The 26,784-nt window shown below is 47.5% G+C and overlaps 1 protein-coding gene across 3 annotated transcripts in view; it reads left to right on the forward strand.

Annotated features, from left to right (window-relative positions):
* ZSCAN20 (zinc finger and SCAN domain containing 20) overlaps nt 1-23,491 on the forward strand; it is a 32,003-nt gene extending 8,512 nt beyond the window's left edge. For 2 of the 3 annotated variants that reach the window (XM_055403002.2, XM_055403003.2), the window contains exons 3-8: nt 119-305; nt 725-801; nt 1,072-1,156; nt 10,498-11,184; nt 13,633-14,061; nt 14,637-23,491. In XM_055403002.2, the coding sequence (XP_055258977.2) occupies nt 119-305; nt 725-801; nt 1,072-1,156; nt 10,498-11,184; nt 13,633-14,061; nt 14,637-15,895 (2,724 nt within the window). In that variant the 3' untranslated portion in view covers nt 15,896-23,491. The remainder of the gene's footprint in view (nt 1-118; nt 306-724; nt 802-1,071; nt 1,157-10,497; nt 11,185-13,632; nt 14,062-14,636) is intronic. The other variant, XM_055403004.2, reaches the window with a different exon arrangement.
* The last annotated feature ends 3,293 nt before the right edge of the window (nt 23,492-26,784 follow it).

Below are 26,784 nucleotides of genomic sequence, written 5' to 3' on the forward strand. Positions count from 1 at the left end.
GGGTTTTTTATTTTTAAGAGCCTGTTAACATCTGAACGACAGTTGTAACTGTAAAGAGCACGCCCTACCCTACCAGTTATTGAACTTATGATTGGGGATTTTGGCCATCTGTGTGTAGGAACTGGAACTGTGTTCGGAAGATACGAGGTCCTTAACGACAGTGAAGGACTCTCAGGGCTGCCAGCTGCAGCCAGCAGATCACTGGCCCGAGGGACAGTCCCCAAAGCAGTGGGTGAAGAACTCGTGTCCTGACCTTCCCGGGTATCTAGACACCAAGATGGTGCCACAGCCCTTGAAAGAGAGTGGTGAGTACAAGGGTCAGGAAACATCAGGGAAGGGGGTGTAGGGGTGGGGGTAAAGGTAGAATCCCCCAGGAGGGAGGTGCAGAATTCAACGCAAGGGATAGAATCGTGTCCGATGGACGCCCTGCAAAGTAAGAAGATGAAGCTCCCACTAGTGTCAGCGGGCCTCACTGTCGCTTAGTCCCGTAGCAGGTTCAGGCTGGGCCTGGGGCAGGTGAGTATAGGAGTTCAGGGCTGACGTCTCTCCTGGGGCAGCTTAGCAGCCGGAAACTCTCAAAGGAAAGGGAAAGCAGGAATCCACAGTAGCTACAGTGGCAGTCTCAGTGTGATCCAAGCAGGGCTTTAGGAAAGCCGGACCTGAGAGCGAGGTGATTTTTTTGGGAACCAGAACTTGGGTTTCAGAGATGCTTTCTCCTTCTCAGCTGTCCTCACTCCCCGAGTCCCTGCTGTCCCAAAGACGGGGAGCATCGGAGATTGGGAGGTGACTGCAGAGTCCCAGGTAAGCTACCGCTTGCTACCCCTTTCCCGTTGTGACTTCTCCTGTGCCTGACCCCGGCTCCTCCCTTTTTCTGTGGCCCGCCATCGGCTGCAGGGTGCTGCTCCTCCGCCCCTCCTGCCCTGTGTACTGAGCCTCTCCTGGGTCGAGCCTAGGTTGCTGACTGGCCTCACACAGGCTATCGCTGTGTCCATCATCCTTCCTGGGGCCTGGCAGGATTCCCAGGCTGTTTTCAAAGGTCAGTGACATTCGAGGTCCTCTGTTGTTCCACAGGAAGCCCTGGGCCCCGACAGACACACGGAGAAGGAATTCTGCACGGAGCCCCCAGGAGACAACTGTGGGAACAGCTTGTCCCTAGGTAAGGAAATTGTGCTATCTGGATAAGATATGGTTGGCTTTGGGTACACTCAGTTCCCAAGGCGCGTTTCCTCACTCCCTAAGACTCGTAGCTCTGAGAAGTCTCTGGAATTTCAGTCCCGGTGAGAAGACATGCTCTTTGTGGCCAGCATGGTGGCCGCAGGGCAGGGGTGTGGGGAGCGGATTTCTGGGCCAGCAGGCTGGTTGCCAAGAGCCTGCCTGCCCAGGGCTCATTATCCTCATATCCTCAGCATTCACCCTGGTCCTGCGCCCAGCCTGCCGGCCCAGAGGAAACCCAACTGGGATGACCCAGAGGGATGGGATAGGGAGGGAGGCGGGGGGGGGGTTCAGGATGGGGAACGCATGTACACCCGTGGCGGATTCATGTTTTTTATTTTTTTAAGATAAAAAATAAAAAAAGAAGAAACCCAGTCTTTTCAGCATCAAACAGGGTCCTTCTCTCATAGTAGAGTCAAGTGAACTAAACCCAGGAGACTGATGCGTTTAAATCACAGTGCAAAAGAAATATCACAGGGCTCAAAATCCTTGCAGCCCCTGTGACCAGCACAGACCCTTTCTCTGTAGGCACGTCTTCACGGGAAGTCAAGCCATAACGAACATTTCCCGGTGGAGTGTAAGATCAGTGAGAGGGGAGTGAGACACGAGCGCGGGATCAGGTAGAGAGTCGGCGCCATGTCTGACCCTGGGCAAAAAGCGAGGCACTGGGAGCTATTGGCTACTCGCTGGGCAGTGTGTCCTTTCTGCACACGATGAAAAGCGTGCCCTTTTTTTTTATAGTGACTTCTGGGGAAAATAGTCTTCAAAGAACAACCTTTGGGAAATGGTGCACTAGATAATCCTTAAGCCTCTTTTAGCTCTAAACTCTTTCATCTGGTTTTCTTCAAATATTTATTTTAATTAAAGGCTTCCTATTTGTTGGGGTCAGGAGCTCTTGGGACACTTGTCCTTTAAATCTAGCTAAGTGTTTTGAGAAATGAGGAACTTTATTTTCTCATGGTATTGGATGTCCAGAGGAGGGCGTGCTCCAACCACAGTACAAATTGGCTTGGCAACATCACCCAGCAGAGCTAGGTTTTTTGTTTCTCTCTCCCTTGCCAGCCTTTGTCTTAGCTTTGTATTAAAGCTATTTTGTGTAGGTGCAAAAGGTAGATGCCAGTGGCATTTGAGACCTCAAGTTTCTGGCTAAGAGAAACTCAAACCAGACACACATGTGCACACACAGCCTTCCTTCCAGCCATGAAGTTTATTCTGATTCGTCTTAATTTAGAGTATGTGCCCATCTGTGGACCAGTAACAGCCCCTCTTTTGTATGATGCATTTCATCACACCAACCAAAAAGCAAATAAACAAAGCAAGCAAGTCAGTGTATTTCTGGGGAGGTTACCTCTAGTGACCTCTCCCTTTCCTTTTTTTTTTTTTTTAATAAACAGAATGAATATAACTTTATTTCATAGAATTATACAGAACAGATATAAAATGGCCAACAAGTCAAGTATATTGTATCTGTGGAATATTTATCATAATAACAGTATATTGTCATTAAAATATGGGTTATGAACTATGCTAAATACCACAGGCATCATTAATTTTCTGTCACAGCATATTATAAAATTAAAAAAGGCAGTAAGTAACCTGACACAAGTCTTTCTTACCAGTCAGCTGTTAACTTCTAGATGAAATAATGCATTCTCTAAATTACATTTTGACTAGGAATAAATAAAGCAATATGACTAAACAAGAAAATTAAATATGTCATTAATTGTAGGAAATGCTTTTCCATGACTAATTCCCTCATTTGAGAGCCTTTAGTATAGTGAGTTTTGCTAATACTTACTTAAAAAATTATCTGAGAAGTACTGTTCTCACTTTTCTTAATTAAGTAGTTAAAATTATCTATAAGACCTTTCATGTATTATATTTGAATCCTTCTCTATCACTACTGTTAAATTTATTCATTTTTATATACAGGCTTTCTATGGTTCTTTAAAAGTTCTGAAAAAAAAATGAACTTGAAAATTTTAGCTGATATTTTATTTTATTTTATTTTTTTAATTGATACTATTATTTATTGTACTGACTTTATTTTATTATTTTTTTTTAGGTAATTAATTTATTTTTTATTGGAGGCAAATTATTTTACAATATTATATTGGTTGGTTTTGCCATACATTGATATGAATTTGCCCCGGGTTTACATAAGTTCCCCCTCCTGAACCGCCCTCCCACCTCCCTCCTCCCTTTATCCTCCCTCTGGGTCATCCCCGCATGCCAGCCCCGAGCATCCTATAACATGCATTGACCCTGAACTAGTGATTCGTTTCACATATGACAACATACGTGTTTCAATGCCATTCTCCCAAATCATCCCACCCTCACCCTCTCCCACAGAGTCCCAAAGACTGTTCTATACATCTGTGTCTCTTTTGCTGTCTCATATACAGGGTTATCGTTTGCATCTTTCTAAATTCCATATATATGTGTTAGTATACTGTATTGGTGTTTTTCTTTCTGGCTTACTTCACTCTGTATAATAGGCTCCAGTTTCATCCACCTCATTAGAACTGATTCAAATGTATTCTTTTTAATGGCTGAATAATATTCCATTGTGTATATGTACCAAAGCTTTCTTATCCATTCGTCTGCAGATGGACATCTAGGTTGCTTCCATGTCCTGGCTATTATAAACAGTGCTGCAATGAACATTGGAGTACATGTGTCTCTTTCAATTCTGGTTTCCTCGGTGTGTATGCCCAGGAGTGCGATTGCTGGATCATATGGCAGTTTCTATTTCCAATTTTTTGAGGAATCTCCACACTGTTCTCCATAGTGGCTGTACTAGTTTGCATTCCCACCAACAGTGTAAGAGGGTTCCTTTCTCTCCACATCCTCTCCAGCATTTATTGCATGTAGACTTTTGGATAGCAGCCATTCTGACTGGTGTGAAATGGTATCTCATTGTGGTTTTGATTTGCATCTCTCTGATTATGAGGGATGTTGAGCATTTTTTCATGTGTTTGTTAGCCATCTTTATGTCTTCTTTGGAGAAATGTCTGTTTAGTTCTTTGGCCCATTTTTTGATTGGGTCATTTATTTTTCTGGAATTGAGCTGCAGGAGCTGCTTGTATAATTTGGAGATTAATCCTTTATCAGTTGCTTCATTTGCTATTATTTTCTCCCATTCTGAAGGCTGTCTTTTCACCTTACTTATAGTTTCCTTTGCTGTGCAGAAGCTTTTGATTTTAATTAGGTCCCATTTGTTTATTTTTGCTTTTATTTCCAATATTCTGGGAGGTGGGTCTTGGAGGATCCTGTTGTGATTTATGTCAGAGAGTGTTTTGCCTACATTCTCCTCTAGGAGTTTTATAGTTTCTGGTCTTACATTTAGGTCTCGAATCCATTTTGAGTTTATTTTGGTGTATGGTGTTAGGAAGTGTTCTAGTTTCATTCTTTTACAAGTGGCTGACCAGTTTTCCCAGCACCACTTGTTAAAGAGACTGTCTTTTCTCCATTTTATATTCTTGCCTCCTTTGTCGAAGATAAGGTGTCCATAGGTGCGTGGATTTATCTCTGGGCTTTCAATTTTGTTCCATTGATCTATATTTCTGTCTTTATGCCAGTACCATACTGTCTTGATGACTGTGGCTTTGTAGTAGAGCCTGAAGTCCGGCATGTTAATTCCCCCAGTTCCATTTTTCTTCCTCAAGATTGCTTTGGCTATTCGAGGTTTTTTGTATTTCCATATAAATTGTGAGATTATTTGTTCTAGTTCTGTGAAAAATATTGTTGGCAGCTTGATAGGGATTGCATTGAATGTATAAATTACTTTGGGTAGTATACTCATTTTTACAATATTTATTCTTCCAATCCATGAACATGGTATATTTCTCCATCTATTAGTGTCCTCTTTGATTGCTTTCAGTAGTGTTTTATAGTTTTCTATGTACAAGTCTTTTGTTTCCTTAGGTAGATATATTCCTAAGTATTTAATTCTTTTTGTTGCAACAGTGAATGGAATAGTTTCCTTAATTTCTCTTTCTATTTTCTCATTATTAGTGTATAGGAATGCAAGGGATTTCTGTGTGTTGATTTTATATCCTGCAACGTTACTGTAATCATTGATTAGCTCTAGTAGTTTTCTGGTAGAGTCTCTAGGGTTTTCTGTGTAGAGGATCATGTCATCAGCGAACAGTGAAAGTTTTACTTCTTCTTTTCCAATTTGGATTCCTTTTATGTCTTTTTCTGCTCTGATTGCTGTAGCCAAAACTTCCAGAACTATGTTGAATAGTAGTGGTGAGAGTGGGCACCCTTGTCTTGTTCCTGACTTTAGGGGAAATGCTTTCAGTTTTTCACCATTGAGGATAATGTTTGCTGTGGGTTTGTCATATATAGCTTTTATTATGTTGAGGTATGTCCCTTCTATTCCCACTTTCTGGAGGGTTTTTATCATAAATGGATGTTGAATTTTGTCGAAGGCTTTCTCTGCATCTATTGAGATCATCATATGATTTTTATTTTTCAGTTTGTTAATGTGGTGTATTACGTTGACTGATTTGCGGATATTGAAGAATCCTTGCATTCCTGGGATAAAGCCCACTTGGTCATGATGTATGATCTTCTTAATATGCTGTTGGATTCTGATTGCTAGAATTTTGTTAAGGATTTTTGCATCTATGTTCATCAGTGATATTGGCCTGTAGTTTTCTTTTTTTGTGGGGTCTTTACCAGGTTTTGGGATTAGGTTGATGGTGGCCTCATAGAATGAGTTTGGAAGTTTCCCTTCCTCAGCAATTTTCTGGAAGAGTTTGAGTAGAATAGGTGTTAGCTCTTCTCTAAATTTTTGGTAGAATTCAGCTGTGAAGCTGTCTGGACCTGGGCTTTTGTTTGCTGGGAGATTTTTGATTACAGTTTCAATTTCCATGCTTGTGATGGGTCTGTTCAGATTTTCTATTTCTTCCTGGTTCAGTTTTGGAAAGTTGTATTTTTCTAGGAATTTGTCCATTTCTTCCAGGTTATTCATTTTATTGCCATATAATTCCTGATAGTATTCTCTAATAATCCTTTGTATTTCTGTGTTGTCAGTTGTGATCTCTCCATTTTCATTTCTAATTTTATTGATTTGGTTCTTCTCCCTTTGTTTCTTGATAAGTCTGGCTAGTGGTTTGTCAATTTTATTTACCTTCTCAAAGAACCAGCTTTTGGCTTTGTTGATTTTTGCTATAGTCTCTTTTGTTTCTTTTGCATTTATCTCTGCCCTAATTTTTACAATTTCTTTCCTTCTACTGACCCTGGGGTTCTTCATTTCTTCCTTTTCTAGTTGCTTTAGATGTAGAGTTAGGTTATTTAGTTGACTTTTTTCTTGTTTCTTGAGGTGTGCCTGTATTGCTATGAACTTCCCCCTTAGCACTGCTTTTACAGTGTCCCAGAGGATTTGGGTTGTTGTGTTTTCATTTTCATTCATTTCTATGCATATTTTGATTTCTCTTTTGATTTCTTCTATGATTTGTTCGTTGTTCAGCAGAGTGTTGTTCAGCCTCCATATGTTGGCATGTTTAATAGTTTTTCTCCCATAATTGAGATCTAATCTTACTGCATTGTGGTCAGAAAAGATGCATGGAATGATTTCAACTTTTTTGAATTTACCAAGGCTAGATTTATGGCCCAGGATGTGATCTATCCTGGAAAAGGTTCCATGTGCACTTGAGAAAAAGGTGAAATTCATTGTTTTGGGGTGAAACGTCCTATAGATATCAATTAGGTCTAACTGGTCTATTGTATCATTTAAAGATTGTGTTTCCTTGTTAATTTTCTGTTTAGTTGATCTATCCATAGATATAAGTGGGGTATTAAAATCTCCCACTATTATTGCATTATTGTTTATTTCCCCTTTCATACTTGTTAGTAATTGTCTTACATATTGCGGTGCTCCTATGTTGGGAGCATAAATATTTATAATTGTTATATCTTCATCTTGGATTGATCCTTTGATCATTATGTAGTTTCCTTCTTTGTCTCTTTTCACAGCCTTTGTTTTAAAGTCTATTTTATCTGATATGAGTATTGCTACTCCTGCTTTCTTTTGGTCTCTATTTGCATGGAATATCTTTTTCCAGCCCTTCACTTTCAGTCTGTACGTGTCCCTCGTTTTGAGGTGGGTCTCTTGCAGACAACATATATGGGGTTCTTGTTTTTGTATCCATTCAGCCAGCCTTTGTCTTTTGGTTGGGGCATTCAACCCATTTACGTTTAAGGTAATTATTGATAAGTACGATCCCGTAGCCATTTTCTTTATTGCTTTGGGTTCGAGTTTATACACCCTTTCTGTGTTTCCTGTCTAGAAAAGATCCTTTAGCATTTGTTGGAGAGCTGGTTTGGTAATGCTGAATTCTCTCAGCTTTTGCTTGTCTGTAAAGCTTTTGATTTCTCCTTCATATTTGAATGAGATCCTTGCTGGGTACAGTAGTCTGGGCTGTAGGTTATTTTCTTTCATCACTTTAAGTATGTCTTGCCATTCCCTCCTGGCCTGAAGAGTTTCTGTTGAAAGATCAGCTGTTATCCTTATGGGAATCCCCTTGTGTGTTATTTGCTGTTTTTCCCTTGCTGCTTTTAATATTTGTTCTTTGTGTTTGATCTTTGTTAATTTGATTAATATGTGTCTAGGAGTATTTCGCCTTGGGTTTATCCTGTTGGGGACTCTCTGGGTTTCTTGGACTTGGGTGATTATTTCTTTCCCTATTTTAGGGAAGTTTTCAACTATTATCTCCTCAAGTATTCTTTCATGGTCTTTCTTTTTGTCTTCTTCTTCTGGGATTCCTATGATTCGAATGTTGGAGCGTTTAACATTGTCCCAGAGGTCTCTAATATTGTTCTCATTTCTTTTAATTTGTTTTTCTTTTTTCCTCTCTGTTTCATTTATTTCTACAATTCTATCTTCTAGCTCGCTTATCCTGTCTTCTGCCTCTGTTATTCTACTGTTTGTTCCCTCCAGAGTGTTTCTGATCTCATCTATTGTATTATTCATTGTATATTGACTCTTTTTTATTTCCTCTAAGTCCTTATTAAACCTTTCTTCCATCTTCTCAATCCTTTTCTCCAGGTTATTTATCTGTAATTCCATTTTGCTTTCAAGATTTTGAATCATTTTCACCACCAAAATTCGAAATTCTTTTTCATGTAGATTCCCTATATCTTCCTCTTTTGTTTGTGTTGGTGGGCATTTATCTTGTTCCTTTACTTGCTGGGTATTTCTCTGCTTCTTCATCTTGCTTATAATGCTTTGCTTGGGGTGGCCTTTCCCTCTTCTGGCCGTTTGTGGAGTTCTCTTTATTATGTAGTTTCCTTGCTGTGTGTGGGGTTGGACAGGTGACTTGTCAAGGTTCCCTGGTTATGGAAGCCTGTGTTGGTGTTCTGGTGGGTGGAGCTGGATTTGTTCTCTCTGGAGTGCAATGAAGTGTCCAGTAATGAGTTATGAGATGTCAGTGGGTTTGGAGTGACTTTGGGCAGCCTGTATATTGAAGCTCAGGGCTAGTTTCCTGTGTTACTGGAGAATTTGCGTGGTATGTCTTGCTCTGGAACTTGTTGTCCCTTGGGTTTAGCGTAGGTATGGAGATGTTTGATGAGCTCCTATCGATTAATGTTCCCTGGAGTCAGGACTTCTCTGGTGTTCTCAGGATTCGGGCTTAAGCCTCTTGCCTCTGGTTTTTGGTCTTATTCTTGGAGTAGTCTTTAGACGTCTCTATCTGTCATTTCCAAGGTGGTTCCCTCTGTTTTAGCTTCTGTTTGCTGGTTTCTTCAGTGTCTAATTTCCGCCCTGATACTAGGGGGTGGGTGGACACTTTTTAAGGCTCAATTGTTCAGTCCTGTTCTGGGAAGGGAGGAACGCTGCAGTCGAATATCTCTGGCGTCTGTGGGGAGTGCTCGCAGCGTCTCGGCCATACTGGGTTTGCCCCCGCTCACAGCACGTATGCTGTTCCAGTCTGTACTGCACAGGCTCTAGGTTGCTCTGCCGGGAACTGTCCGAGGCCGGCACCGGGTTGTATGCACTTCCCAGGTCTGAGCGGCTCAAGTTCAGGTTCTCAGGTACTCCACAAAGGCGCAGACTTGGTTGGGCCTGCGTTTTGTGCCTTCCCCGGTCCGAGCAGCTCAGGGGACCAGGTGTTTGGCGAGCGCTGTCTCTGCGACTTATCGCCTCCCCAGTCCCCGCCACTCAGTTTTCTGGGTGTACAACCGGCGCACCTTCTCAGGGGGATATCAACTGGCCCGAGCCCAAGAAGTCCTGATTAGCAACAAGCCTGTGTGCAGTTTGTATCAGATGCCTTTCTGGGGCCGCGGTTGCCCGCTCCGGCTCTGGCTGCGCTCCCTGCCTGTCTCGGCGGGGAATGGGGGATGGGCCAGCCGCAGCCAGCTCGCTCTGCTCAGTCCTTTATTCTGTGAGCAGGGCTGGCCGAGTCATAGGTTAGAGCTTTCCGCCTTTTCGTGGGGAAGCTATCCCACAGTCTGCTTTGCTCTCCCCAGTTCTCTCAAATTGTTCTCGCGGCATTCAAGCCCAGTCCTCTCTCTAGGCAGTTCAGCCAGCTCCTCCCTGCCCAGCTCCCGCTTGCGAATGGCGTATGCAGGCGTCTGCGCTGCTTCTCCGCTGGGAGTTACCGTTTGGCGGGTAATCTCCTTTCGAAGACAATGGGCTGCTTTTCTGGGTGCCTGACGTCCTCTGCCAGCATTCGGAAGTTGTTTTGTGGACTTTACTCACGTTCAAATGTTCTTTTGATGAATTTGTGGAGGAGAGAGTGGTCTCTCCGTCCTATTCCTCCGCCATCTTGTTCCTTTCTTAGCTGGAGCGGGGAACAGGAGGCAGTGCCTGCTCGCTGGTCCCTACAGCTTCCCGGGGCCTGCCGGTGCACACGACTCGTTTCGCTGCCTCTGCTCTTGGAGGGGCAGCCTGCAACACAAAAGCGGGGTGTGGGTGTGTGGGAGGTTTTCCAGGGCCACCAGCTGGTCCCAGCTGGCCGCCCCCACCCTACACACACCCCTCCGGGGCTCCAAGCCCCGCTCTCCCGGGAGCACCGCCCTGCGGGCTTGCCCTGGTGCAGTCTCAAGTTGCCGCTGCCAAGTGCTGCCGCCGCTGCTGCAGGAGCAGGAGGTGGAAAGACACTGGGGCAGTACTCGGTCTAGAGCCTCTCCCTTTCCTTTCAGTCCTTTTTAGGGATTAGCATGGAAATTTCTCATTAGTTTCTTGGAGTCAAATGATGTGTAAGTGACTTTTTAGACAAAATGCTTTGCTTGACAGATCATTTCTACTTAATCATGGATCTTCTTCCTTTTGTATAGGAGTTCCGGTTTCAAAACCAACCATCATCGCCCAGCAAGAGCAGGGACCAGAGTTTTGGGGTCCAAGACTTGTAAATTCTGGAAAAAAGAACCCTGCAGATTACAGCTTGGATCCTGAGCACACAAAACCTGCTCAGGCGTTGGCCTGGAGGGACTGCAGGGCCTGGGAAGAGCGATGCCCAGTGCCCGCGGAGGACGTGAGAGTGTCGGGCGTGCACTGGAGCTACGAGGAGACCAAGACTCTCCTGGCGATCCTGAGGGAGGCTCCGTTCTCTGAAAAGCTCCGCACTTGCCACCAGAACCGCCAGGTGTACCGAGCCATCGCGGAGCAGCTGAGGGCGCGGGGCTTCCTACGGACGCTGGAGCAGTGTCGCTACAGGGTCAAAAACCTCCTACGGAATTACCGGAAAGCCAAGAGCAGCCACCCGCCGGGGACCTGCCCCTTCTACGAGGAGCTGGAGGCCCTGGTCAGGGCTCGGACGGCCAGCAGAGCCTTGGACGGCCCAGGAGAGACTGTGGCTCTCCCCCGGCTAGGGGACAGTGACATGGAGGTGGACGAGCAGGAGGAAGGGGGCTGGGAGCCGGAGGAAACGGCAGACGACGGTAACGGTGATGACCTGGCCACCAACGAGTCGATCCAGGGGCCCGGGATCCCAGGGGGCCCAGCTCTGCTCCAGAGTCGTATTGGTAAGAACTTTGGGGCTTAGTTCGATTCAGATTCCAACCCTCCTACCAACCAAAGCTCTGCTATGGTTGAGGACACAGGCTGCCAGTCTGGATCGACGCAGCTGGAGCAAGGCCAGCCTCAGGCTCTGACTCTGCTGTGCTCAGTTCTCCTCGTCTGAGTTTCCTTAGAGAAGCAAACACTTAACTCTTTTTTTTTTTTTTTAATTTCGATATAGTTTTTAAAGGTTACTTTCCATTTACAGTTATTGCAAAATTATTGGCTCTATTTCCCACGTTGTACAACACCTAATAGTCTGAGCCTATCTTACACCCAATAGTTTGCACCTCCTACTTCTTACCCCTGTATTGCCCCTTCCCACTTTCTACTGGGTGACTACTAGTTTGTTCTCTATACCTGTGAGTTTGCTTTTTTGTTATGCTCACTAGTCTATTGTATTTCTTAGATTCCACGTGTAAGTGATGTTATACAATATTTATCTTTCTCTGTCTGACTTATTTCACCTATCATAATGTCCTCCAAATCCACCCACGTTGTTGCAAATGGCAAAGTTTTGTTCTGTTTTATGGCTGAGTAGTATTCTACTATATATAAATACACCACATCTTTATCCGTTCATCTGTTGATGAACACTTAGGTCATTTCCGTGCCTTCACAGTTGTAAATAGTGTTGTTATGAACACTGGGGTGCATGTATCTTTTCAAATTAGTGTTTTTGTTTTTTTTGTAAACATCCCCAGCAGTGGGATTGCTGCGTCACTTGGCAGTTCTATTTTTAGTTCTTTGAGACACCGTCATACTGTTTTCCACAGCGGCTGCATCAATTTACATTCCCACTAACAATGTACAAGGAGTGTCTTATTTTCACATCCTCACCAACATTTGTTATTTGTAGACTTCTCGATACTCATACTGACAGGTATGAGTTGATATCTCTTATTGCTTCGATTTGTGTTTCCGTGACGATGAGCAATATTTGAGCGTCTTTTCATGTGTTGGTCATCTCCTTTTCTTCTTTAGAAAAATGTCTATTCCGTCCTTCTCTTTTTTCCTTATTTATTATTTTTGGCTGCGCCGGGTCTTCCTTGCTGTGCCTGGGCTTTCTCTGGTTGTGGCAAATGGGGTCTGTTCTAGTTGCGGTGCTTGGGCTTCTCATTGCAATGGCTTCTCTTGTCTCAGAGCACAAACTCTAGGTGTGTGGACTTTAGTAGTTGGAGCATGTGGGCTCAGTAGTTTTCCACTCATTTTTTAACCTGAGTTATTTGCTTTTATCGATGTATGAGGTGTTATATATATGTTGGATAGTAAGCCCTTATTGGGCATATTGTTTGCAGATATTTTCTCCCATTCAGTAGGTTGTCTTTTCATTTTGTCGACGGTTTCCTTCACTGTGCAAAAAAGAAGCAAACACTTAAGACCTTAAGAGACCTTGAAGAGATAATTCAGTGTTTCTCAGAGGGTCTTAATGGTAGTATGGGGATGATCATAAGTGTTAACGTGAGTGAACTTTTTAATTTTATGTGTATGAGCGCATCAGCCTGTGATTTCACAAGTAGTCCATTTAGGTAAAGTAAGATATTGAGTGAACGATTTCATTGGTGTAGCAGAAATCGTGACAGTGTGTACTTGAACAGTGTATGTTGAGGAAACACCCAGTCACTGCAAACGTGGGAGCACAGAAGGCCAGGCTATGAGGTGTCATCTCTGAAGATACACACGGACCAGAGCTCAGGGCTCCTGCCTCCACTTTTAGGTGGTTTTGCCTCCACTGTGTTGCTTCCCTGGCTGCATCCTTTACCTGCTGAGGCAGTGAAAATAGATCACCTCCTTTTCCTTCTTCCACAAAAGAGGAAGGGGCAGCCTGAGCTGGATTCTCTTACAACGTTATCTGAAGGGATTCTCAGTTTATTCAAAAGGAAATTTATAAAGCAAGTAGAGGACATGTATTGAATGGACGTGGAGCTACAGAGAGTGTTCTGTATCTTGGTTATAGGCCTTCCCTTGATACAGTCAGCTGAGGCCAGGGGACTGGTCACCTAGTGTAATACAGCTCCTTAAGTCCTCCCCATTAGCCAAGACTCTTAAGTATTTATTATTTATTTATTTTTTACTTCTGGCCATGCCCCACGGCATGTGGGACCTTTGTTCTCTGACCAGGGATTGAACCTGCACCCCCTGCATTGGAAGTGTAGAGTCTTAACCACTGGACTGCCAGGGAGGTCCCAAGAGACTTAAGTATTGATAGACTCCCTTAGAAGGAGGTGGGGGTGGGAAGCCCTGGCATGGCCTTTCGAGAAACAAGGGTGTACTGTTTGCTGGTGCCCTAGGCACCTGGGCAGTCTCCAAAGTGCCTGTGTTCTAGGTGTTCAGCAGAGCCGGTGACCCTGATCCCTGGTGACCCAGGCAGAGCTCGTCAAGTCTCTCAATTCTGAACTCTTCACTCCTGACAGCAGGTGTCCACTGGGGCTACGAGGAGACCAAGGCCTTCCTGACCATCCTCAGTGAGCCCCCGTTCTCCGAGAAGCTTCGCACCTGCCACCAGAACAGCCAGGTGTACCGGGCCATCGCAGAGCGGCTGTGTGCACAGGGCTTCCTGAGGACCCTGGAACAGTGTCGCTATAGGTTCAAAAACCTCCTTCGAAGCTACCGAAAAGCCAAGAGCAGCCACCCACCTGGGACCTGCCCCTTCTATGAGGAGCTGGACTCGCTGATGAGGGCTAGGACTGCGGTTAGAGACATGGGGACCAGCAGGGAGGCAGCAGGTCTCCCTACTTCTGATCAGAGCAGTACCCAGGTTGTCAGCCAGGAGGCTTGGGACGAGATGGCAGGTGAAGATGTCATCAGACCTCCAACCCCAAGTCCTAAAACCTCAGACACTGGTAAGTTTTTAGTAATTAGATTGTCCACAAAGTCTGCACGTGCGCAGAGTGTGTGGGAGCCAGGCTCATTACCTTTCCTTTGAATTGAAAAAGAGAATGGAATTGAATAAGAAAAGGATTTGTGTTTCCCTGAGATTATCCAGTCTCTGGCTTAGTGTAAGTCCCCAGATGAAAAAAGCAGTTGGTCTGGAGTTTTACTTGGATCCGTCCGGGCAGTTATAGAGCTTTTTCAGTCTCATGTGACACGGGCCATACTGAACATACTGGGAGCAGGAGGCGTTCCTTGTTCAGCAGTGGAGTAGGGTGGTTGGCTAAGGAGACTGACAGCTGGCTGCCTGGGCTGGGCTCTGTTGTTCCCTCGGTGGAGTTAACCACGTCTCAGACTCTGTTCCTAAGCTTGACAAGTCAGAAATGCATGTGTGCACCAAAACCTGATCAGTTTCACGTTGGTCACATTTATAAGATGTGAGATGTAAGACACAAGTACAAACTCAGGTTAGCCAAATTCACAAGGTGCAAGAGCCAGATGTATAAATAGACACCATCTGATGATTGCATTTCTGTCCGTTCTCCAGGTTTTGAGATGAGGTGTGAGGATGAAGACCAGATTTCAGAGCAGGACCTTTTTGAAGATTTGCCTGGAGCCTTATCAAAATGCACTGCTGGGGATGATCGCTACCCTCACGATTCGGGGGAAGACAGTGAAAATGAAAACGAAGGTCAAGGACAGTGGGGAGATCCATCCCAGGAGCAGTGGGGAGAGTGTTCTTCTGAAGAGGACTTGGAAAAGCTCATCGACCACAAAGGCCTGTACCTCGCAGAGAAGCCCTACAAGTGTGACATGTGCGTGAAAACCTTCAGCCGGAATTCACAGTTAACCACCCACCAACGGATACACACAGGTGAGAAGCCCTACAAATGCCTCGAGTGCGGGAAAAGCTTTAGTGACCGCTCCAACTTCAACACCCATCAGAGAATCCACACTGGAGAGAAGCCCTACGAATGCCTTGAATGTGGGAAAAGCTTCAGCGACCTCTCCAATCTTATCACCCACCAGAGAACGCACATGAAGGTAAAGCCCTATAAATGTGAGGAATGTTGGGAAAGCTTTACCCAGAGCTCAGACCTTCTGAAACATCAGGGAATCCACTTGGGAGGAAAGCCTGACCACTGTCGTGAGCCAGGGGAAAACTCTGGCCAGAGCCCATCTTTCAGTGCTAACTGGAGGAACTCCACCGAGGGGGCAAATCCTGAACAACCTCATAGTGCCAGAAAGAATGTGAATTCTCCTGGACCACAGAGCACACATGCAGGGGAAAAACTGTATCAGTGTTCTGAATGTGGAAGAAGCTTCTCCAAAAGCTCCGCCCTCATCAGTCACCAAAGAATCCATACAGGAGAGAAACCATATGAGTGTGCTGAGTGCGGGAAAAGCTTCAGTAAGAGCTCCACGTTGGCCAACCACCAGCGGACCCACACTGGGGAGAAGCCGTACGTGTGCATGGACTGTGGGAAATGCTTTGGGGAGCGTTCCAAGCTCATCACACACCAGAGGGTGCACACGGGAGAGAAGCCCTACAAATGCCTCGAGTGTGGAAAGTTCTTCCGTGACCGTTCCAACCTCATTACCCACCAGAGGATCCACACAGGAGAAAAGCCTTACAAGTGCAGAGAGTGTGGGAAATGCTTCAACCAGAGCTCCAGTCTCATTATTCACCAGCGAATCCACACCGGGGAGAAACCCTACAAGTGTACAGAGTGTGGCAAAGATTTCAACAACAGCTCTCACTTCAGTGCCCACCGGAGAACCCATGCAGGAGGGAAGGCCTCATAGGAAACTGCCCCCACAGCAAAAGAGAGAGAAACCTGTATTGAAATCTTCCAGGATCCTAAGATGTTTGCTGAAAAGAAACTGTCCCAAGTTTTAAGCTTTGCCTGTACCCAGGGAGGTTATCATGGTGCCATCGAGGTAATTTGGAAGTGAATTACAAACACTAGGATCCAGATTTGAAGGCACTTTCTTTTTAAGTATAATGTGTTTTTCTCCTGCAGAAAAAAACCCCACATAGTCCTCAGGCTGTCCTTATATTTGCTGTCATGTGAGAGCTTTATCAGTCGTGGAGGCAGATTGGTAACTGAGGGGGTTAGAGGTAACTTGGGGGCCCCGATCAGTGGTTTGAGAGCTTCCCGTGCCTTCACACTGCCCCCGTGTACACATGCTTCATCGGTGTACGTTGGCAAATTCTCACCCATGGCAGTTTTCCATTGGGGCATAGCAACCTGGGAGAGTTTTGAGACCCTCCAGTGAGAGGGGACATAATTGAGCATCAGAGGCCTAGAGAAGGGGGTGAGCTTATCAAACGGTGGGAACAACTGTGACATCATTACTAGATCATTATTAATAGTAGCAGAAAAGTAGCCAGTGTTCCCGGAGCTTTTCAGCAGGCTCTGAGCTAAGCACTTTATATATATCACCTCATCTACTCACAGCAGCCCTGGGAGGTACTAATATTTCTCTCATTTCCCAGAAGAGAAGAGTGGCTTGCCTGGGTCACACATCTGAAAATGGCAGAGACGGGATTCGGCCACGTCTGCCTCTGGGGCCTGAGGTGCTCTCACTGCTACACTGAGTCCCCTTTCCTGTTGGGGCAGGCAACTCAGGTGCCAAAGCACTTTGTAGACCACGTTTTCAGTTAAAATTCCCTACTATGAATTCAATTTTTAACAAAAATGGACATAGAGAATCCTAACCAGTTGAAGGACTGGGGATGTTCAGAACCGGCAGTGTGCTTTGAGCAAGGCTGAGCTCTTATTGAAGCACGTGATAAAATTTTCCGTCTTCACAATAATAATAGGTGAGAGATAGAGGGAGCTGAGATTGGGAAAAGTAAGGTACTCAAAGTGACGTCTCTTCCACCGAGATACTGTGTGGGCTAAGGAAATGGGGATTTTAAGAACTTCCCTTTTCCTCAGGAGATCAGCCCTGCTTCCCGTTAGACTCGGCTCGATTGTAGGTTAAACCATAAGAAACCCGGGCTTCCTGGACAGTGCTTTCTCACCCGTGTGTTTGCCCCATGGCCCCTCCCCTCTTGGCATGGAAGAAGCTTTGTGCCAAGGCTGAGGCAGAGGAGGGTAAAAGGGGTCAGTGGGTGGGGAGCGCCGTGGAGGGGACTTTGAAAACTGATCTTGATTCCAGGCTCATGGTGCACTTTCACCCTGAGCCATCTCATCCCAGGCCTGCGCGGTGCTTGCTAAGTGTTGGCCTTAAAGAGCTGCCTCCCACAGCAGCAGGCTCCGTCAGAAAGCTTCACACAGGATGGTTTTTAGTTCTCAGCACTTGGACCTCCAGGCTTTCTCCTCAGGAGGGTTTTAAAATGTTAGCCAAGGACTATGGTTTGCAAAGGATTTTGAAGGAGTTTCCTTCTCCTAACACCCACCTGTTGATACTTTGCTGCCATGTGTACTCCGGCTGTTCACGACCTGGGAAATGCTGTTAAATTAGATAGTAGATGTGAGGGACCCTCGGCGAATGGAGCTCTGTTCACATGTGAGTCAGTCGGGGAGATGCCGATCATTCCTCAGCCCCTTTCTCGGCGTCCCAAGAACCGCTCACCTCAGTCACTACCTGCCCCCCTCTTCCTGGCTTGCCTTTCCTGCCTCACCTTACCTCTGGGGAGCAGAGCCCATGGGTGAGCCCTGGGTTTGAACCAGCAGATGTCAGTAACTGGCAACAGTAAGATGATGGGTAAGGTGCCCCCCCGAGCCAAGAGAAAGGATCCTGGAGGAGGGGCAGGGACATCCAGGGAAAGGCCTGGTGGCGTGAACTAGCATGGTTTGAGGTGGGGTGGGACCATAGCGTCTTAGCTCCTATTGAGGCTTCAAATGGGAGGCGGGAAGTGGTAGGAGCTCTGGTTGGGGGGATGCGGGGGGCAGGGTCACAGAGGACCTCATGGCTGCATGGAGCTGGGACGCTAGGCTGAGGGGTGCCTGGTCAGATGTGCATTGTTGAAACCTAGTAGCTGGGCGGAGCCTGGACGTGCTGCAGTTAGGACAGACTGTTGGAACACTATCGTGTATTCCCCCTCGAAGTGAGGCGCTGAGCTCGAGCAGTGGTGATGTTGAAGAGGAGGGGTTTGGATTTGAGAGGTTCCACAGGCAGAGTTGAGGGCAGCAGTGGAAAGCTAGAACGCCTGAGTGGCTGTGGAGCCTGCCCTTGTTCAGGATGGACCACAGGAGGAGGTGCAGACAGGGCAGGAGGGCAGAAAAGCAGAAGGTTGATTTGGGACATTTTGAACTTGTCCCTAAGGGACACCAAAGAGGCAATACACCGCAGGTCTGAAGCTGGGGGGAGGTCAGGACTGGAGAGTTACCTGTGTGCGTGGGAGGTTACATTCACGTTCAAGTCAGAGAAACGCTGGGTACAGACAGGACTTCAGGAGCACTGTGTGTGAGGAAGATGCCCCTCAAAGGAGTTCTAGACCACTCCCAGCCCTCCCGCCTCGCAGGCTCCAGCCACCTTGCAAACACTGCCTCAGTCGCTGCTGACACCTGAATCAATGTGGTTCTGAATTTTCTGGAACCTTCCCTGTGGAAGCCGGGCTGAGCTCTGTAGAACTGAGAGGGTAGCTCTTTTCCCCCTCAAGTGTCACGCATTCCCGTGCTTGGAAGCATACTGGTGTCTCATGTTCTCGGGACAGTTTTGATGTTTGTGGCCTGTGGCTTGTCTCTGAACTGTAGCCGTGAAACGGGAGGGCAGTGTGGGCCAGGAGAGGACGTGGCCCAGGGAGACCTCCTCTGCTTGTCCCTGACTCTGCCTCTGGAAGAAGTTCTCATTCGGGTGGCTCCCATGTTTGGGGCCCGCCCCATTCTTCTTCCAGGGTGCCTAGACAACCTCCAGCAGGTCTTGGCTGCTCATAGAAACCAACAGCTGGTTTGATACACCCTGAGCCTTGTTACCTCAAATCTGCTCTTGGGGAAGTAGTCACTCTGAGGAATGGGTGGTTTCTCAGCCTGTGTGACTGCAGGGCAGACCCTGGTCATGGGAAGTGGAAGCGGTGACTAGCTCCCTGGGACAGTGTCTCCTGTGAGCTGCATCTCCTGACTTGCTTTCCATACCCTCCACCCCAGGAAAGGCGTTGGCTCCTCAGGTGACTGAAAGGCACCACTTAGACATTCATCCCACAGACCTCGCCCCGCTCAGCAGACAGCTTTCTGAAAGGTGGGGGCAGGGAGAGGTGGGTCCAGGCTGCTTTAGATGCCTGTTTCTTCTTAGGCCTTGGCCCCAGCCGCTGAAGGCACAGTCGTGGCTACCTCAGCTTTAATGCGCCCCCAGCCTCCAGCCTGAAGGACTGTAAGGCGACTGGGGTCCTTCCGTGCTGGAAAATGTAGCAGCAGGGGCCCCCTGGGTGCCTGGGTTCTCCCTGCCTTGTCCTGTTCTGGGGCCCACAGTGGAGACGGCTCTCCACTTCAGGCTGGAGAGAAGACTCTTTTTAGTCAGTCCGTGGAGAAGAGTAATGCCTTTTGGGACCGCGAGGTTTTGAGGTATAACTGCGGAGACATCTGGAAGGGGTGCGGGTGGCAGATGGTCTCTGTAGCCCAGCCTTGGGGCCCAGGCCTGCGTCTCCACTCACTCTGTTTTGTCTGCATGCCGGCTGCTGTGTAGATGCTGACTCGGGTCGTGTGGTGACCAGCCCTTCAAGTCACGCCTGGGCCCTGAGGCCCATGCCTACCCACTGCTGCCTTTTCCGGCCTCTTGGTCCACTGCTCAGCGTGGGCGACCCTGCGCACACTCGGGCTCACAGAGAGGTGCCTCCGCCCACCGCCAGTGGGGTGTGCGCAACCAGAGGCACGCTGTCCCTTTTAAGGGCGTTTTCCAGCTGGGCTGCCTGCCCAGCGGCCTGGGAAGCCTTTCTCTGGGCAGGCTCAGCGTGAATCGAGTGGCGCCCCCCCTGGCCTCAGGTTTGAGCCCGCCCTCCACTCTGGACGAGACTTCGCCTCCCCTCTTAGCGGCAGGTGCCCGTCTTACGCCCCTGCTGCTGCCTGTCAGGAGGGTCAGTGCCCTAGTGGGAGGTTAGGAAGGCTTTGCAGGTTCGATTCCGTTCGGGTTGGGCCTTGAGGTCTTCTGCCCATGGCTGCTTCTCTGCGCACTCCCGACATCAGTATTAACTCCAGCTTACCTTTAGCACCATTTCCTCTCCCTCTGGTCTCAGCAAGTCTGGAATTACCTCCAAATGTGGTTTTCAAGGGTTCAGGTTGCTCATCTGACCGGGACTTCCCCCAGCCCACCCTGTGTCTGGACGAAGACCTCAGCGCCCTCTGGGGCCTTGCTCCCCTCACCCCAGGTAGCAACCCTAGTGACCCCTGCCTGCGCTGCCGGTGGTGGGGGAGAGGTCAGAGAGCGTGTGAGCCCCTGTTCTCAGCGTGAGCGTAGGCTCCCACTTGTCAAGCTGAGAACCGCTTTGTTCTAGGAGCCAGTTTGGTTAAGTCTAGGGCAGAATCCAATTACACCGTTTAATGTACATTCACCGGAATAGCGATCCACCTAGACATTGATTTTCTCATCAAGCCATGGCTAATGGTCCTCTTTGCACAAGAAGATGATTCTGATCCTGTCTCCCATTACCTTGCACTTCTTTCTAAAGTCGTGTTTATTTTGCACATTTTCATTGTAGGAAAATACTTCATAATCTGGCCATCCAGAGGGTAAGGGCCATGGTAGGGAAGGTGGAGAAAACCAGTCTGCCTCGGCTGGTTCTGGACCAGCGGTAGGAGTCCATCTGAGCTCCAGCAAGAGAGTTGCTGCATTCAGAGGTGGATGGAGCTGTGGTCACTGACCTCTTGAGAGTCTGGGGCTCAGGGAGCCCTCCTTTGGTGCTGGGTGACCAGTATGTGCCTGGTGTCACACCCAGTGTGACAGAGAGGGGGAAGGGCTCCTCTCCTTCCTCCTACTCAGGACATGGCTTGGCTTTAGTGCTTTGGGAAATTCGTAGACCAGAGTAACTTCTTTGTGTTTAGAAGCGGTGGAGACCAGCAGGAGGTGGCTCATGGGGGTGCCCTGCGGGGGTGGTGAGAAGCTGTGAAGGCAGGGGCCCAGGTCGGCGCACCCTCCATGGACAGCCCCCAGAAAGGGCTGTTTCAGGATTATATACAAAGTCCCCAACCCAATCCCACTCCTGAAGTTGCCTGGAAGTAGAGGGAGGAGGTGAGGTGACCTGAGCTGAAGGTCATGCTAAACCCATCTGGTATCCTCGGGGGAAGGGCAAACACAAATGTTATCTCAGGGACCTTTCTTGAACAACTAATTTCTTAGACATTTCTGTGGACCGTAGCATTAAAATGGATTACATTTTGACCACTAGGAGACTCAGAGATTAAGGTCCAAATCTAAAGACAGAACAGGCTCTTTCAATTTTCCATTTGCTACAATATTGTAATTAGCCTCCAATTAAATAAATTAAAAAAAATGAAAATAAATTGTCCATTTGTACATCAAGCCCGGCTTTCATTTTATTTGACTTTGTTTTCTCTTCTTGATCCTTTATTATTTTCTTCTTATGTGCATCTCTTCAGTTCGGTTCAGTTCGGTTCAGTTCAGTTCAGTCGCTCAGTCATGTCCGACTCTCTGCAACCCCATGAATCACAGCACGCCAGGCCTCCCTGTCCATCACCAACTGCCGGAGTTCACTCAAACTCATGTCCACAGAGTCGGTGATGCCATCCAGCCATCTCATTCTGGGTCGTCCCCTTCTCCTCCCGCCCCCAACCTTTCCCAGCATCAGAGTCTTTTCCAGTGAGTCAGCTCGTCGCATGAGGTGGCCAAAGTATTGGAGTTTCAGCTTTAGCATCAGTCCTTCCAATGAACACCCAGGATTGATCTCCTTTAGAATGGACTGGTTGGATCTCCTTGCAGTCCAAGGGACTCTCAAGAGTCTTCTCCAACACCACAATTCAAAAGCAATTCTTCGGCAATCAGCTTTCTTCACAGTCCAACTCTCACATCCATGTACATCTCTTAAAATTAGTCAAATCCTATTTTAGGATGAAGTGACCCAATAAATTAATAAATTATATTAATTAAACCATGAAACATAAAAAAGAACTTGTCTTGGGTTCTTCTGGCATCTTCCTGGCTACATCAAAATGATGGAGCAAAGGAGGAGAGGGGAAAACCAATGAGCTCGTCAGGGGGATTGGGGCCTGAGATCTCACACCCCTTGTATTGGACAGGCATCTTCCTTTCGGTGTTCACTATGGCTCTTCGGACATGAGTACCTGTAGCCACCCAGGAGTCATTGCCTTTTGTCTGTACCAGATGGCTCCTTGGTCTGCTGGTCTTCACACGTCTACTTTGCTATGTCCTCCGGTGTCTGTGCCGGGGAATCTGACGTATTTGGGACCTAAATAATAAGAAGGATGATGAAGGATAAGAAGAAAGGAAGGTGTTCCCATAGGGCTGACTCTTACCTGGCTCTTCTGATGTGTTTCCCAGTTCAGGACCCGAGCTGACATGCTCCACACTTGAGAAGGAAGGGAGAGCTGGAGGGTCTTTCTGGGGACTCTTCCCCCTCCTTCCTCCAGCCATTCCCCTGCTGGTCACGTCCAGAAGACGTTGTAGCTCAAGGTTGGGGATTCCTCTATAAGCGTTTACTCTTTCATCCTGGTTGGATGGGGTACAGGCAACACTTTGCCTTTTAGACTCTGTTACCCGTGAATTCTGATTGTGAATTAGAGATCGGGGAGGAGTGACAGCTCAGAGTTGGACAGGACTTCGATCAGGAAACTTTCTTCCTACAGGAGTTGGAATCTCAAGTGTAGGTTTAGTAGTGGTTGGAATGCACTGACGTTCTGTACATCTTGGGACAAAGATGAGATCTGGGAGAACATGAGTCATGACCTCCCTGGAGGAGAAGTTCCAGCTCTTATTTACATGTTTTCTCAGAACTTCTTTTGAGCAGTTGCTCAAACAGTGACTGGAGATATAAGACTTGCCTTCCTGGAGACAGGGCAGAGACCACACACTCCTCATTCCCTTGCTGTTTGCAGGGCCTTGAGGTCAGTTACAAATGTCGGGGTCCCCTAAGGCTGACCAGCCAATCCAGGCAGGGACAGGAACCCTTTATCTATCTTGACCGCCGGCCTGGGTCAGCACAACGGAGAATGTAATACTTGAAGAGAAACCCTACCCGGGGGAATGCCTATGGACTGGGCTGGCTCTCTGTGGACCCCACGTCCACAGGCTGCTGGGCGCTCCTGTTGCCCAAAGGTCTGGGCTGGACCGGGAATCTGACTGGCAGGGCACCTCGTCTCCAGTTAGACAATGGGAATCACCAAGTGAGGTCTGGGCATCCTTGGGGTTGGCGTGTTGGATCTGGTGGTTAAGGCCTCAGGGAGCTCAAGGTCAAAGGTAGGACTGAGAGCAGAGAGGGAGCAAATGGGGAAGGATGGTAAGTACCTGGGGAGGGCAGAGAGACAGAAAGGGACGAGGGGCGAAGGGGCAGGCGGGGGAGGAAGCAGCCAAGATCGGGGAGAGGAGGGGTAAGAGGTAGAAATGGGCTTGGGTGTCCCGTGAGTCGGGGGGCAGGCAGAACTGAAGAGCGGGGAGCAGGAGTTGGAGCAGGTGGAGGGAGGGGGAAGTGGGGAAACAGGAGGCGGCTTCTTCATGGTTCCCGAGTTAGAAATGGAGGGCTGGGCGGCTTGGGTCGATAAGCTGTATCCTTCCCATTTTCCATCCTCCTGCGATCCAGACTCCATGGTAACTGAGATGAAGCATTCTTGACTGCACCGTCCGCTCTGGTAGCCCCCAGCTAGCTACACGTGCTGTTGCGGCCTTCAAATGTGGCTACTCTTTACTGCGATGCACTGGGCTGTGTAATATATACAGATTTGGAGTCCTTATATGAAAGAAATGCAAACTATCAGTAATTTTTATTTTGGTTACATCTTGATAATATTTAGGATATACCGGGTTAAATAAAATATATTATTAAAATTAATTTCACCTGTTTCTTTTTGCTTTTATAATATGGCTACTAGAAAAATTGAAAATGCTCACACAGCTTGCATTATATTTCCTTTTTTTTTTCAGTTCTGTTGTTGGACATTTATTTACAGGTTTTGGCTATTATGACTTACACTGTCAACATTCCTACATGTCTTTTTGTGGACATAAGCCAATCACTTCTACTGGGGGTGTATTCAACAGTGAAGCTGCTGGCTCATGAATCTAATAACTGAGCTTTAGTAAATCTTGCCCGTTAATTTTCCAAAACGGTTGTTCCAATGTATACTTCTGTCATTACAGTGTGGACGCCCTGCTCTGTCCCTGTCCTCAGCAGTACTTGACATTGTGGTGTTTTTTAAAAAAAGTTTAAGTCATTTTTGTGGGGGTTTGAATGGCATCTCATCCTGTGTAGTTTTTTTTTTTTTTTTTTGGTGGCTGGCCACTTGGCTTGCAATATCTCAGTTCTGCAACCAGGGATCAAATTCATGCCCCAGCAGTGAAAGTGCCACGTCCTAACCATTGGACTGCCAGGGAAGTCCTTCATGGTGGTTTTCTTTAAAAAATTATTTATTTTTAGTTGGAGGATAATTGCTTTACAATATTGTGTTGGTTTCTGCCATCTATCAACAGGAATTGCCCTAGTATGTGTATCTTCCCTCCTTCTTGAACCTCCTTCCCACCTTCCACCCCATCCGACCCCTCTAAGTTGGCATGGTTATAGGCCCTTTGAACTGGAAAAGAACCCTGAAAGCTTCCTCTGATTGGTGAGGAAATTGAATCCCCGAGGCTCATTCGTGGTCACCAGGCAAAAGCAGCAGCACGTGGACTGGGAGCCGGGTCTGTTGATCCCTGCCAGTGCGGGGCCTTCTCCATAAGGTCCAGCTGGTCAGACACAGCCAGGCCTGTGCACAGGCACGAGGTCATCTCCGGCTCATGAGAAGCGTGAGGAATACCTGTTGCCCACTGCCCCCCCACCCATCGACCTCTTTCTCAAGCCCAGGGCCTTCAGTGGCCCCATTATTGCTCTTGTCAGGAAGGTCACCGAATGACCGACTGAATGCCCTGGATGACAGCAAGCCCGACCTCCTCAGCGGGTTGTCACTGGGCACAGCTGAGTCCAGGAACCAGGAATTCTGAAGCTGGAACAGTTTGAAGGAGAGAAGTCAAAGTCACAGTTTCAGTCTGTATGTCACATCTCAGGTTGCAGAATCTTCTCAGAGTTTATCCCATTGAAACCCACTCATGTGAAGAGTTCAAGGGAAGTTATGCCCATTTTCCAGTTAAGGAAACAGGCTTAGAGTGGGAACTTGTCCAGAAGTCCCTGATCCAATGAATAAAGATGAAGAATAGAGATCTATTTCAAGCAGGCTTCCTGACCCTGCCTTAGTGCAGCCAACAGCCAGGTGGCTGGAGTTCAGAGGACGGCACTGCTGGATGCCTTTCCCGTGCCCTTGGCCCTAGTGAAGATAAAGACTCTTGGGACTTCCAATAGGGACTTTCCAATGTTGATTGACTCTTGGTCTCTGCTGGATTCTAGGGTGTGGAGGGTAGATTTCACTGGCTACCAAAGACACACAGGCAGTGAGTTCCCGTCCTGTCTGGCCTGTAGACTGAGTTGGAGCCAAAGTCCACACAATGCTGCCCATCCTAGAGTGCCGACTAACCTGACTCAGTTCTTTTGTTCTTCAGCCTCTGCTGTGTGGGCTTCCAAGGGGGCTACTGCTCCACACCCTCTCCTGGACCTCCTCTTGCTGTCCATGGAATTAGAAATAACCATAGCTGAATCTCTGAGACTGAAGTCCTGGGGTCAGGACCGTCTGTCCCAGCCCACCTCTCGCGGCTGATTTTATTGACCAACCTCTCATATGCCCTGGGAGGCTGCTGCTTCCTTGAGTGGACCTCTTCAGACTCCTGTCCATCTAGCCTTTTAGAAATCCTGCTCCGCACTGACCCAGAGCCTCCATCTCTTCACCTAACCCTTGCTGCACCGCCGACCTTGTGGAAGCCTGCCTTTCATGGAGGATTCTGCCTCTGCAGCCCTTTCAGACAGGCTGCTCACCTGCTCACAGCCCCAGTTCCTCTCGGTGGGGGGCTGCAGTCCTCTTTGCTGCTGCCTCCAGATCATCACTTCTGTTCTTTCTTTATAAAGAGGAGTCCATGCTCAGTTGTGTCCGACTCTTTATGGCCCTGTGGACTGTAGCCCACCAGGCTCCTCTGTCCATGGGATTCACCAGGCACGAATACTGGAGTGGGTTGCCATGCCCTTCTCCAAGAAATCTTCCTGACCCAGGGATCGAACCCAGGTCTCTTGCAACTCCTGCACTGGCAGGCAGATTCTTTACCACTAGTGCAACCTGGAAAGCCCTTGTGTATATAACCATTTTCCCTTATGCACGTAACCATTTTTCCCTTATGCACGTGACCAATCATTAAGAGCTAATACCTGTAAAACCTCAGATTTGTTCAGTAGCTGAGGGCCAGGCACTGGGTTAAGGATGGTGAATGATGTAGGAGATCACGTTGTTATCATGTCAAATTCACAGCTTGCCTTGGCTCACAGACAAACTGGGTAAGTGGGAAAGCCCAGAGTCTAAATCCAGTAGTTTGGCTCAAGAGCCTGCGGTCTTTTAAAATAAAAAAATGGCAGGTGGGATCTTAGTTGCCCCACCAGGGATTGAACCCATACCCTCTGCCTTGGCAGCCTGGAGTCTTAACCACTGGAC

The sequence above is a fragment of the Moschus berezovskii genome, chromosome 4 (assembly GCF_049115385.1).
Source record: "Moschus berezovskii isolate FMDL1 chromosome 4, NW_MosBer_1.0, whole genome shotgun sequence".
Lineage (NCBI taxonomy): Eukaryota > Metazoa > Chordata > Mammalia > Artiodactyla > Moschidae > Moschus > Moschus berezovskii.